Source organism: Lithobates pipiens, unplaced genomic scaffold (assembly GCF_037356315.1).
Source record: "Lithobates pipiens isolate NorthernLeopardFrog02 unplaced genomic scaffold, aLitPip1_a1.2 Scaffold_23, whole genome shotgun sequence".
Lineage (NCBI taxonomy): Eukaryota > Metazoa > Chordata > Amphibia > Anura > Ranidae > Lithobates > Lithobates pipiens.
In genome coordinates, this window is record NW_027507785.1 from 311,745,431 (window position 1) to 311,759,968 (window position 14,538).

The 14,538-nt window shown below is 46.8% G+C and overlaps 1 protein-coding gene across 1 annotated transcript in view; it reads right to left on the reverse strand.

Annotated features, from left to right (window-relative positions):
* Window positions 1–14,538, reverse strand: part of LOC143926614 (interleukin-12 receptor subunit beta-2-like) — a 127,976-nt gene that overhangs the window by 87,742 nt on the left and 25,696 nt on the right. The window contains exon 2 of the mRNA XM_077450515.1: window positions 62–173. Within this exon, the coding sequence (XP_077306641.1) occupies window positions 62–146 (85 nt within the window). The 5' untranslated portion in view covers window positions 147–173. The remainder of the gene's footprint in view (window positions 1–61; window positions 174–14,538) is intronic.

The following is a 14,538-nucleotide window of genomic DNA, read 5'->3' on the forward strand; positions in this document are numbered from 1 at the left end:
GGGTTAAATAATCTCAGGGTTATATGGAAGGTTCCCAGCTGTGATGATGACCCCGTCTTACCTTCGGAAACTGTCGATGTGAATAAATGAAATATGCAAATGACACTCCATTTGGAAGGCGGAGCTCCCATATCTGAATGTAACATCTTGCGTTATGTAAGGCATCTTTACTCCTGCAAGGGAAAAATATTAAAGTCTAGTTAATAAAAGTTTTACTGAAATTCATGTATTCTGCACTATAATGTAACACAGGTTACTACATTGAAAGATACTCGGATATAAAGTAGACCTGTGTTTCCTACCTACAGTATAATGCCATTTTGCAGGCAGAGTCATATTTAAAGGGGTAGATTTATAAAACATTCATGGATGAACCTCACACACTTTCATGCAGGCTGAAAAAATTTAGGCTAAGGGCTGTAATTTATGTAATAGATTCATTCCCATTATCGTCAGCACCATCTAGTTGCCAAAATGTGGTATAGTTTTCTGAAACAGCTCAACAAGAAAAATACCACATTATGGCCACTAGATGGAGCTGGCCTTTATTGGAATTAAGCTATTACAGAAATTATGTTCAAAGTTTGTGCAGTCTGCACAAATGTGTGTGAAACATGTCCAACTAATGTTTTAAAATAGACCCCAAAGTGTATACAGACCAGCCATTCTCAACCAGGCTTACATGGAACTCTAGGGTTCCTCAAGAGGTTGCTAGATGTTCATTAAACTGTAGCTGGTCCACTGTCAACAAATTCTTCACCAATATAAAGGGGGCATTCTTCCTACTGGCCACCAGGGTAAGGAACTTTTTTCCCACTGACCACAAATGTAAGAAGCATTGTTCCCACTCAGCACCAGTGTAGAGGGGGGGGGGGGGCATTCTTCCCATGTAAAAGGGGGCATTCTTCCCATTAGCCACCAATGTAAGGGACATTCTTCCAACTGGCCACCAATGTAAGGATCATTCTTCCAACTGGCCAGCAATGTAAGGGGGATTCTTCTTAGTGACAACCAATGTAAGGAACATTTTTCTAACTGACCGCCAATGTAACGAACATTCTTCCTACTGACCACCAATGAAAGGAACATTCTTTTAACTGGCCACTAATGTAAAGAACATTCTTCCAAGTCCAACTGGCCTCTAATGTAAGGGGTATTCTTTCAACTGGCGACTAATGTAAGGAACATTCTTCCTACTGGCCACCAATGTATGAGGGGGCTCTTCCCACTGACCACTAATGTAAGGGGGGCATTTTTCCTACTGACCACCAATGTAAGGAACATTCTTTCCACTTACCACCAGTGGAGCCCACCTATAAGGGGAGCAGGGGCCCTTCCCCCCAATCCATGCGCCTGGCCTAATCAACATGCCGGGTGCTGGATGCATGGATTCCAATGGGGGTTTTATTTTTCTAATTGGCTTAAAAAAGTGTGGTCTACAACCACACTTGTGTGACATTAGCGAATGAATACTCGCTAATGTCTTCATGCTTCTCCTCCCAGCCAATCAGGAAGTGGGTCCTGAGACCCAATTGGCCAGGGAGTCTTATCCCTTATACACACGGTCGGACATTCCGATGGACAATGTCAGATAGGACCGTGTTGTCGGATAATCCGACAGTGTGTGGGCTCCATCAGACTGTTTCCGTCGGAGTATCCGACGGACCAAATTTTCCAGCTGGGCTATAAAATTTTCCAACAACATTATTTTGTCCGATCGGACTTTGTCCGATCATGTGTAGAGAATTCCGATTGAACAAAGTGCCACGCATGCTCAGATCAAATTCCTAGACCAAAGCTATTGGCTACTAGCCTGAACGTAGTCCCGTCCTATAGAAATAATGTCATCACGTTAAGTACGATCGGATTTTCTGACAACTTTGTCCGACTGTGTGTATGCAACAGTTTCGGACAAAACGGATTTGGTTGTCGGAATATCCGACCGTGTGTACAAGGGCTTAGGACTCCCGGCCAATCGGGTCTCAGGACCCACTTCCTGTTCGGCTGGGAGGAGAAGCAAGGGCCCCGGCTCTTCCCTCAGCAAGCTGGACCAAGGAGCAGCATTGGCCTCCTTAGGTAAGACCACTGATCGCTGCTGTCCATCCCCCATGGGGGGGCCCTGATCGGCGCTGTCTGTCTGCCGTAGGGGGGGCACTGTTCGGCGCCATCCGCCTCCCGCGGGGGGCAGGTTCGCTTGCCCCCCACAAACTATTGAGCACCAGCCACAACGGCTGACCACCCATGTACAGTGCCTTAAAAAGTATTCATACCCCTTGAAATTCCACATTTTGTCATGTTACAACCAAAAACATAAATGTATTTTATTGGGATTTCATGTGATAGACCAACACAAAGTGGCACATCATTGTGAAGTGGAAGGAAAATGATAAATGTTTTTCCAATTTTTTTTTCCAAATAAATATCTGAAAAGTGTGCCGTGCATATGTATTCAGCCCCCTTTACTCTGATACCCCTAACTAAAATCTAGTGGAACCAATTGCTTTCAGAAGTCACCTAAGTAGTAAATAGAGTCCACTTGCGTGTAATGTAATCACAGTATAAATACAGCTGTTCTGTGAAGCCCTCAGAGGTTGGTTAGAGAACCTTAGTGAACAAAGTCAACAAACAGCATCATGAAAGCCAAGAAACACACCAGACAAGTCAGGGATAAGGTTGTGGAGAAGTTTAAAGCAGGGTTGGGCTATAAAAAAAATATCTCAAGCTTTGAACATCTCATGGAGTACTGTTCTATCCATCATCCGAAAATGGAAAGAGTATGGTGCAACTGCAAACCTACCAAGACATGGCCGTCCAACTAAACGGACAGGCCGGGCAAGGAGAGCATTAATCAGAAGCAGCCAAGAGGCCCATGGTAACACTGGAGGAGCTGCAGAGATCCACACCTGATGTAGGAGAATCTGTCCACAGGACAACTATTAGTTGTGCATTCCACAAATCTGGCCTTTATGGAAGAGTGGCAAGAAGAAAGCCATTGTTAAAAGAAAGTCATAAGAAGTCCCGTTTGCAGTTTGCGAGAAGCCATGTGGAGGACACAGCAAACATGTGGAAAAAGGTGCTCTGATCAGATGAGACCAAAATATAACTTTTTGGTCTAAAAGCGAAATGCTATATGTGGCGGAAAACTAACACTGCACATCACCCTGAACACACCATCCCCACCGTGAACCATGGTGGTGGCAGCATCATGCTGTGGGGATGCTTTTCTTTAGCAGGGACAGTGAAGATGTTCAGAGTTGATGGGAAGATGGATGGAGCCAAATACAGGACAATCTTGGAAGAAAATCTGTTAGAATCTGCAAAAGACTTGAGACTGGGGCCGAGGTTCACCTTCAGCAGGACAACGACCCTAAACATACAGCCAGAGCTACAATGGAATGGTTTAGATCAATGCATATTCATGTGTTAGAATGGCCCAGTCACAGTCCAGACCTAAACCTGATTGAGAATCTGTGGCAAGACTTGAAAATTGCTGTTCACAGACACTCTCCATACAATCTGACAGAGCTTGAGTTATTTTGCAAAGAAGAATGGACAAAAATGTCCCTCTAGATGTGAAAAGCTGGTAGAGACATCCCCAAAAAGACTTGCAGCTGTAATTGCAGTGAAAGGTGGTTCTACAAAGTATTGACTCAGGGGGCTGAATACAAATGTGCCCCACACTTTTCACATATTTGTAAAATATTTTGAAAACCATTTATAATTTTTCCTTCCACTTCACAATTATGTGCCACTTTGTGTTGGTCTATCACATAAAATCCCAATAAAACACATTTACGTTTTTTGTTGTAACATAACAAAATGTAAAACATTTCAGAGGGGTATGAATACTTTTTCAAGACACTGTAAGGGGCATTATTCCCTGACCCCTATATTAAATTGGTTTTATTAGGTGTTCCGTAAGACCTGAAAATGTAATTATTTCAAGAGTTCCTGTGGGGTAAAAGGTTGTAAAGGGCTGATTTTTTAACTAACGCAGCCACCACATCTAAAGACTGGTAGGGTGCAATATATTATGTTTTGTTCCTCAATTTAGTTTTAAAAAGGTATCCATTTAAATGTTTCTAAAACCAATATTTGTTGTTAATTCTTTTTTTGCTGCCCCATTGGAGAGTTTTTCTTAAGCCGTGTACACACGGGCGGACTGTCTGGCCTACTTAGTCCGCCGAAACACATTTCAGCGGACAGTCCGCCCGTGTGTGGGCTTCAGCGGACTTTTTCAGCGTGCAGTCTGGTGGACTAAGTATTTCGGAATGTTGGAAATACTGTCCGCTGGACTCGCATTTCGGCGGACAATCCGCCCGTGTGTGTGCCAGTCCGCCCTACTTTTGAAATGAGCGGACTTTTCCCGCCCGGAGAAAAGTCCACTCATTTCGAGCGGGTATTCCGGTAGGCGGGGCCCGCGACGGAGACGTCGCTGGCCCCGCCGCCTGGTATGGACTTAAAGGGGAACCCCAACGCCAAAAAAAATCGGCGTGGGGGTCCCCCCCAAGTCCACAACAGACCCTTGTCCGAGCACGCTACCCGGCCAGCCAGGAAAGGGGGGCGAGCGAGCGCCCCCCCCTCCTGAGCCGTACCAGGCCACGTGCCCTCAACATGGGGGGGTGCCTTGGGGAAGGGGGGGCCGCGCGGCCCCCCCACCCCAAAGCACCTTGTCCCCATGTTGATGAGGACAAGGGCCTCTTCCCGACAACCCTGGCCGTTGGTTGTCGGGGTCTGCGGGCGGGGGGCTTATCGGAATCCGGGAGCCCCCTTTAATAAAGGGGCCCCCCACCCTATGTGAATGAGTATGGGGTACAATGTACCCCTACCCATTCACCTGTGAAAAAAAGTACAAAAAAAACACAACACAGGGTTAAAATATTTTATTGCACAGCTCCGGGGGTCTTCCGTCTTCGGGGGTCTTCTCGCCGGACTCCTCCGCTATCTTCTTGTAGCTCTTTTGCTAGCGGAGGAGTCCGGCTTTCTTCCTCGTCGCCGGCCTCTTCTCCCGACTTCGGGGGTCTTGTCCCCCTCTTCGGTTCTTCTGCCGGGCCACCGTGCCTTCTTATAGCTCTTTTACAGGTGGTGGCCCGGTCTTCTGTCGCCGCCGTCGCCGCCGCCTTCCGTTCTTCTTCTTCTTCTTCTTCTTCTCCAGGAGATGTTGCCTTGACAATCTCTCCGGCCGGAATGCCAGGGACGCACTGCGCGGCCAATTATATAGGGACAATGGGGCGGTGTCACATGGCTTTATGTCACATGGGTTGGTCACATGGTGACCCCGCCCCCTTACGATGTCATAGTCCCCATGTGACATCAACCCATGTGACCAACCCATGTGACATAAAGCCATGTGACACCGCCCCATTGTCCCTATATAAGTGGCAGCGGAGCGCGGCCCTGGCATTGTGGCCGGAGAGAGCGTCGAGTCAACATCTCCTGGAGAAGAAGAAGAAGAAGAAGAAGAAGAACGGGCGGCGGCGACAGAAGACCGGGCCACCGCCTGTAAAAGAGCTATAAGAAGGCGCGGTGGCCCGGCAGAAGAACCGAAGAGGGGGACAAGACCCCCGAAGTCGAGAGAAGGAAGGAAGCCGGACTCCTCCGCTAGCAAAAGAGCTACAAGAAGATAGTGGAGGAGTCCGGCGAGAAGACCCCCGAAGACGGAAGACCCCCGGAGCTGTGCAATAAAATATTTTATCTCGTGTGTTGTGTTTTTTTTGGTACTTTTATTTTACAGGTGAATGGGTAGGGGTACATTGTACCCCATACTCATTCACATAGGGTGGGGGGCCGGTATCCGGGGGCCCCCTTATTAAAGGGGGCTCCCGGATTCCGATAAGCCCCCTGTCGCGCGGCCCCCCCTTTCCTGGCTGGCCGGGTAGCGTGCTCGGACAAGGGTCTGTTGTGGACTTGGGGGGGACCCCCACGCCATTTTTTTTCGGCGTTGGGGTTCCCCTTTAAGTCCATACCAGGCGGCGGGGTCAGCGACGTCTCCTTCGCGGGCCCCGCCTACCTGGAGACGCGCTCGAAATGAGCGGACTTTCCTCCGCGTGTGTGGGCGAGTCCGTTCATTTCAAAAGTAGGGTGGATAGTATGGCGGACTTAGTCCGCCGCATTAGTCCGTTTAAAAAGTGCCGTGTGTGGGCAAGTCCGTTCATTCCGAAGTATGACGGACTGTCCGTCGGATTGTCTGACGGACTAAGTTGGCCAGACAGCTTGCCACGTGTGTACGCGGCTTTTCACTTTCTGTCCCATAGAAACAACAATAAGTAAATCTCTCCATCAGGGAAAGTCACAATTAGATAGTGTGAATGGGCACTCAATAGGGAAACCTATCACAGTGAAAACTAAGGGCTCTTTCACACTGTCGGACTCCCCCAGCAGAACGGATTGGATATTGGTGGGTGTAAAGGGACATGTCCGTCGACATTCGCCGCTCCATAAAGGGCAATGCATGTTCTGATCGGGTCCGCCTAAAAAACTGACAGGTGAACTCAATCTGTCATGGCCGAGATACATTCAAATATTATATTTTTCATGGAACTTTTAGCTTTGGAGTCATCACTCCAGGAGAGCATTCCCTCCTCCCAACAGGGAAGGCTGATTAAGTTATACCATCCATTGGGGAGTTAAAGTTAAGAGACAAAACGTGTGTCGAAACCGAGTAAACATGAATCTGATACGAAACCAGCTAATTATGGTCAAATTTGTGCTTTCAGACATAGATTATAAAACCTTAAATTAACCACTTGAGATCCGCGCTATAGCCAAATGACGGCTACAGCGCGGATCTCCTTTTCCGGGACGACGTCAATAGACGTAGTCCCGTGTACGAGCGGCCTGCGGGCCCCCTGAGGGGCGCGCGCGGCGCGCTCTGTGATCGGCGAGTCCATGAGACTCGCCTGATCACCGATCCATGCAAGGGGTCGATCCCGACCCCTTATCATGTGATCAGCTGTCAGCCAATGACAGCTGATCATGTGATATAATGGAGCCGGTAAGCGGCTAGTATTCCTCCTCGCGCTGACAGCGCGAGGAGAAAAAAAAAAAAAAAAAAAAAAAAAAGCCGATCACTGGCGGCCGTGATCGGGACATCAGTCCTGATCACGGCCAGCAATGCAAGCGCCCACCTGCCCCTTGCCAGTGCCCACCTGCCCCCTGCAGTGCCACCCTAATTAAAAGTAAGTGCCCCTGTCAGTGCCACCCAGCAGTGCCCATAGTGCCACCCAGCAGTGCCCACAGTGCCACACAGCAGTGCCCACAGTGCCACCCAGCAGTGCCACCCACAGTGCCACCCACAGTGCCCACAATCTGCCTCAAAGGTGCTGCACCCCAGTGCCGCCCATCAGTGCCCAGCAGTGCCGCCCATCAGTGCCCAGCAGTGCCGCCCATCAGTGCCCAGCAGTGCCACCTATCAGTGCCCATCAGTCCCATCTATCAGTGGTACCTATCAGTGCCCATCCGTGCCACTTATCCGTGCCACCCATCCGTGCCATCTTATCTGTGCCCATCTTTGCCCATCAGTGCCGCCTTATCTGTGCCCATCGGCGCCGCCTTTTCTGTGCCTATTAGTGCCGCCTTAACTATGCCTATCAGTGCCCACCAGTGCAGCCTATCAGTGCCCACCAATGCAGCCTATCAGTGCCCACCAATGCAGCCCATCAGTGCCCACCAGTGCAGCCTATCAGCGCCGCCTAATCAGCGCACTTCAATGAAGGAGAAAAATGACCCGTTTGCAAAATGTTATAACAAACTATTAAAACATGATTTTTTTTTTTTTTTTGCATCTTTTTTTGTTTGTTTAGCAAAAAATAAAACTCCGAGCTATAACTAAATACCACCAAAAGAAAGCTCTATTTGTGGGAAAAAAATGATAAAAATGTCATTTGGGTACAGTGTTGTATGCCCGCGCAATTGTCATTCAAAGTGCATCAGCGCTGAAAGCTGAAAATTGGTCTGGGACTGAGGGGGGTTTAAGTGCCCAGTAAGCAAGTGGTTAAAGGAAAAGCTTGGGTAAATAACCCATTGTTTCAAAGGGTGAAATGGTCTCCATAGTCAAACCTAAATGTTGACTCAAGCTTTCCCTCAGACAATGACTGAGATGCAAGGTTAATGTTACACTAGAATGACAAACAGGCACAAATCTCTGAACAGTAAATAATCATTGTGTGACTAAATTGTCTAAAAGGAGAAATTGTCTGGACAGCTAAAACCCTGATTTAAATAGCTTCATTGGGCCTATCTAAATTAATTTCAAAGGCTCTAGGGCAGTGATTCTCAATCAGGGTTCCATGAAACCCAAGGGTTCCTCCAGAGGTTGCTAGGGGTTCCTTTAGCAACGGGCAATTTCTGCCTCTTAGATAAGTTCCCAGACTCACCGGGGAGGGGGGGCGTGACAGCGTCATGACGTAGGGGGCGTGGCCTCGGAGCTCGATCCTCCGCGTCCCCCCCCGCTCTCCCTCGTCTCCCCGCTACCCCGCTACACGGACCGCGGTGTGCCGAATGCAAGCACGAGCCTAGCGTACTGGCCTGCAAACCCGGACGCGAGGGTGTAGAACGACGGAGGAGCCGAGCGGACTGGATAAGATGATAAAGACGCCGGGGACATGAGGCACAGCACCGCCGCTCCCCGCTCGCCATACATTCGGTACACGTTTGTTGAGTAATCTGCATTCCTGTGGAACCTCGTCCCCCCTGCCAACACTCCCCAAGCAGCACAGAGGTGAAGAGACCGGACCTTCTGAGAGAGTAAAAGCTGTCAGTGGAAGGCTGGGACAGACTATTCTGGACTGAACCAGGGAGGTGGTAAGCTTGATAGCCTGCGAGGGCTCAACACAGCTATATAGTAATCCTGCATGTTGTTATCCGGGAGAGGAGTGTGATAGCAGCGACAGGGGGAGGATATCAGTGGTCTGGAGAATGACACAGGAAATGTAAGGACTTGGTTGTGACCCTCTGGAAGAGCAGTACCTGTACCTGATATGGAAATTATGCTGAAGATCTTTTTTGGGTGCCAAGGTGTTCTTGTATTGTTGAAGCTCCGGTTCTGTTGAAGATTCTAGGGTCTGTGAGCTTTCTCATAGTATACAGCGGAAAAAAGGAGAAGAAAAGGAAGGGGAAAAGGGAACCGCCCTATAGACTGAGTGGGGAGGAGTAACCAAAGTACCCATAGTGATCATTGCCTTATGCCGGCCCTGAGATGAAAAAATAGAGAGCTGGAGGAGAACAATGGTGACTGTCATTGCTTAGTGTGAACCTGCTTAATTGGGGGCTTGGTAACATTGGAGATTACGACGGGATACCCTGAACGTAAAACCTCCCACGGTGTTTAGTAAAAATCTGATTAAGCGGACCCTCCTTTTTTTTTTTTTTTTTTTTTTTTTACAGGTGGTCGGTAAAAACTCACTTATGGACTTCACCCAGACTTTTGCTTGATATTGCTCTGGGGTATATAGTGTTGTTGGAGTTAGTATGAATTAAGGTGGAGACAGACGTAGATTTGGCGGCTATTGGGAAATCCCCCCGGGGGTTTTTTTTTTTTTTTTTTTTTTTTGTTTGTTTTTGTACACTATGAAGGGGAAATCAAGTAAGACGAAATCAATTACCCCAGTCTCAAGCCCGGTAGGGATCCAGAAATATATGGCGGCAAATTCTACCATAAGAGAAGAGGAGATGGGGAGCCCTAGAGTGGGGAAACCGGTGCGGGTGGGAGCTAGTAAGCAGAGAGGGGGGGAAAGCAGAACAGAGAAGAACATCCCCGCTAAATCTGCTGAGACCCAGAAAAATGGAGGGGTGGCACAGGGGGATGCGGGAAGACAGGAGGAAGTGCAGGAGGAAGGGAGGCGAGACACGGAGGAAGGAGGGATACCCCCGGGAGGCTATGGAAGATCGTCACCTGTAGAACAAACCTCACATTTAAAAGAAATGCTCGGGGAGATGTTCGCAAAAATGGAAACCTCCCTCAAGGTAGAAATCGCCACAATAAGGGTAGATATTGGGCAAGTATTGGGGAGAGTAGAGGAAATAGAAAATAGAGTTGAGACCCACGAGCAGAAAATAGAAGAAATACTAGAGCAGGTTACAGCACTAAGGAAGGGAAATAGGGCATTAATGCATAAGTTAGAAGCCCAGGAAAATCGCAGTAGGAGAAAGAACTTACGGATAAAAGGGCTCCCCGAGTCCCATAATAGCTTGACACTTAAGGAAGTAGCTCAACAAATCTTCAATCCACTGTTAGATAGGGAAATTTCAGAACCTCTAAGAATAGATAGAATACATAGGATAGCACGATCTTCAGGAAGGGGGTCAGAATACCCGCGAGATGTAATAGTGAGGTTTCATTATGTGGAGGAAAAAACTCGGGTGATGGGAAAAATTAGAACCAATCCAGGGCTGTCCTATGGGGGTGCAGAACTCCAGATTTACTCAGATTTAGCAGTAGAGACCCTAAGGAGAAGAAGACGACTTAAACCGCTTACAGAGATGATGACGGCAGCAAATATCCCATATCAATGGGGATTCCCATCATGCTTAATTGGGAAGAAAGAGGGACGGTCTGCGGTCCTCCGTTTTCCGGAGGATGTACAGGATTTCTGTGAGCGGTTAGGTATAAACACCCCTCCGCAGTTAGAATGGGAAAAGGAAGAGGAGGTAGGGGGGACAGGGAAAATCGTCAAAAATGGTAGGACGCAGGAACCTTGGACTAAGCAGAGAGAAAGGGGGACTATTAGCGGTGAGCGGGCTTAGCGGGGGACGGGGGGACTGGGGGGGGGGAGGTGAGGGAGGCGGGGTCTCCTATGGTTGTGGGCTGGAATGAGCCCTAGGGAAACTATGGAGGTGGGCCGATCAGGCTTGAAGATCGTCCAGTACCATAGGAACAACGGGAAAAGGGTTGTCTTACCCAATCTTTTGAGATGTTCCATTCTAAGACAGGGGGGGGGGGTGGGGGGAGGGTGAGGATGAGGGGGGGAGAATTTCTTTTTTTTTTTTTTTTTTGGGGGGCTCTCACTCGATCCTTTCTTAGAGCTGCAGGAGTAGATCCAGCTGGGTCCACTGGACGCGTCAGATAAAGAGGAAATTAATATTTGCAACAAAATATGGAATTTTTGAACGTTGTTACTTATAATGTAAGGGGTTTAAATACAAAAAGGAAAAGATATAGGATTAATGATGAGTTAAGGCATATGGGAGCAAACATAGTATGCCTTCAGGAAACACATATAACACATATTTCAGGAATTAAGATAAACACAGGGGATTTCCCGGTGTGGATATATGGGGACTCCCCTCCTCCTTACTCCAGAGGAGTGGCGATTGGCTTTGGTAAAGCAACGAGATTTGACCTAGAAAAGCTTTAAGTGGACCCAGAAGGGAGATATTTGTGTGTAAAAGGGATGTTACTGAACATGAAATGTACTATTGTAAATGTATATGCCCCGAATAAGAATGCTGATAAATTCCTAAGGAAGCTGTTAAAAAAGATAGAAGATTTTAAGGAAGGGAACCTGATTCTAGCAGGTGACCTTAATTGGAACATGGATGTGAAGAAGGAGAAGGTCAGGGAAGGAGGAAGTAGACCTCCCAATGATAATCAGAGAAAGTTGGTAAAGGCTTTGGCAAGTTTTCAATTACAAGATGCTTGGAGGGCACTACATCCAAGGGATAAGGAATATACCTGCTTCTCCCCGGTACACGGCACTTTCTCCAGAATTGATTACATCTTTTTAGAGTATCAGCTCCTATCAGCACTAAGGAAGGCTGAAATAAAATCAATAACGATCTCAGACCATGCGCCAGTAATAATTCAGTTAGAGATTAGGGGAGTACGTGTGCCGGGGACAAGCTGGAGGCTTAATGAATTATTGCTACAGGATAAAGAATCAATAAATAAGATCGAACAGGAAATGGAACAATTTTTCAGGTTGAATGATACTCCGGGAGTCTCTGTCCCAATACTGTGGGAGTCTCATAAAGTTGTAATTAGAGGTATACTAATTGGGATTGGAGCGGGAAAGAAGAAAGAGAGGGAGAAAAAGAAGCGGTTACTGTATGAGGAGATACAGAGAGGGGAACAGAGTAGGAGGACGGAGGGTAGCCCGGAGAGTCAGGAGTTGAAAAGGATGAAGAGTGAGTTAGAAGAGTGTCTGGAGCAAGAGAGGAAGGCTGCTTATCATACGTTAGAAAAGGAGAGATATCTCTGGGGAAATAAATCAGGAAAATGGTTGGCCAGGAGGGTGAAGGAAAAAAAAAATAGAACCTTTATCTCAAAAGTAAGAGACAAGAAGGGAGAAGTACAATTTATGCCGGATAAGATAATGGACACGTTTCATGCATATTACAGTGCCCTCTATAATATTGGAAAGAGTAGGGGGGGGCGCGACCCGAGAGGAAATAGGTGACTACCTGAAGGGGCTAGATTTACATAAACTAACGCAAGAGGACATGGCCTCACTAGAATCCCCAATTAAGATTGAGGAAGTGGAAATAGCGATTAAAAATACAGCAGTGGGGGGATGTCCGGGTCCGGATGGGTTTCCGATTTTATATTATAAGAAATTCCAAAAACAACTCGTGCCAAAATTATGTGAGTACTTTAATGTGGTGGGGGAGGGGAGAGGTAAGTTTAGGGATGAAACAATGCTGGCACATATAGCATTAATCCTGAAGGAGGCAAAAGACCCTATGGCAGTTGAAAGTTATAGGCCAATATCTCTCTTGAACTCAGACATTAAGTTGTTTTCAAAAATTATTGCGGAGCGATTGAGGCCCTATGTGCCGCATTGGGTCCAGAAAGATCAGGTGGGTTTTGTTCAAGGGAGAGAAGGGAGAGACAATACCCTGAAAACCATTGTGTTGATGCAGGAGGCAATCAGACAGGGAGCCCCCACGGTGCTTGTGTCGATTGATGCTGAAAAAGCATTCGACAGGGTTAGTTGGGACTTCCTGTTTGAGGCATTAAGGCACTTTGGAATAGGTGAAAAGATGGGAAGATGGATAGAGGCCCTATATGACCACCCTAAAGCCAGAATAAGAGTTAATGGATCCCTTTCTCGCCCCCTTGAGTTATTCAATGGGACGCGTCAGGGCTGCCCCCTCTCCCCGCTTCTTTTTATAATGGTATTAGAGCCCCTCCTGGCAACCATTAGAAAAAACCAAGATATCCAGGGAATCAAAGTAATGGACAAGGAGTATAAGATAGCAGGCTTCGCCGATGATCTTTTACTCTATATGACTAACCCGAGGATTTCTATCCCGGAAGCTATGAAAGAACTTATGAAATTCGGGGAGGTCTCAAACTTTAAAGTGAATATGTCGAAGTCTGAGATATTAAATTTAAATCTATCAACAGTTGAACAAAAGGCGCTCCAGGGGAAGCTGCCGTTTAGATGGTGCTCGAAAGAACTAGGGTATCTGGGAATTAATTTGACAGTAAAAATGGGAGGCCTGTTTGAGGCTAATTACATCCCTCTTCTTAACAAAATTAAGCAACAACTGAGTAAGATTCAATACAGAGCCCTTTCGTGGACGGGAAGAGTAAATGTTATAAAGATGTTTATCTTACCGATATTTACATATACTTGCCAAATGATTCCTATTTTATTATCCCCAGCGTACTTAAATAAACTTAAAACTATGATCAGAAGATTTATATGGAGGGGAAAGGTAGCGAGGGTGGCATCTCATATCCTGACTAGAAGTAAAGAGAGAGGGGGGCTGGCCCTACCCGATTTTAAGAAGTACTACGAGGCTATTATGATATCACGTGTTACGGACTGGATATATAATGGAGGGGGTAAGGACTGGGCAGAGTTAGAAATAAATTTAAGCACAAAGAATTTAGGAGAATTATTATGGATACCAGCAAAAACTAGAGAGTTAGCGGTAAATACAAGTACACTCACGAAAAATACACTGCGGATTTGGGACACAATAAACAAGAGACATGGGTGGTCACATAACTCACCATTTATTCCGTTGTTGGACAATATTTTTTTTAGACCAGGGCAGGAGGAGTACATATATTTTAGTAGGTGGGCTAGGAAAGACAGTATTAGATTACACGAGGTTATGGTAGGGGATAGACTATGCACATATGAAGAAACCATTGGGAAATGGGGACATAAGCCCTTAGATAAATGGAGATATTCACAATTATTCTACTTTGCCCAGTCCTTGCCTCATCCACTGAGGGGAAAGGAAAAGTTGAGGCCCTTAGAAAAATTATTAGCGAACCGGAATAGCCTGGTAAAAAGAACAACAAAAATATACAAAATTTTGATAGAAGAAGCGGGAAATAAATATCCTGAATATCTGGGGAAATGGGAAAGGGAAATAGGCTCTCTAAGTAGTGATGAACAGAGAAATAAAATATTGAGACGTACGTATTCGGTAGCGATAGATTCACAAACTAGGGAGATGTCCTATAAACTCCTGACTAGGTGGTATATAACTCCACAGCAAGGAAATAAGATCAGCAAGGAAAATTCCTCTAGGTGCTGGAGAGGATGCTCGGTGGTGGGGTCCTTTGCTCACTTATGGTGG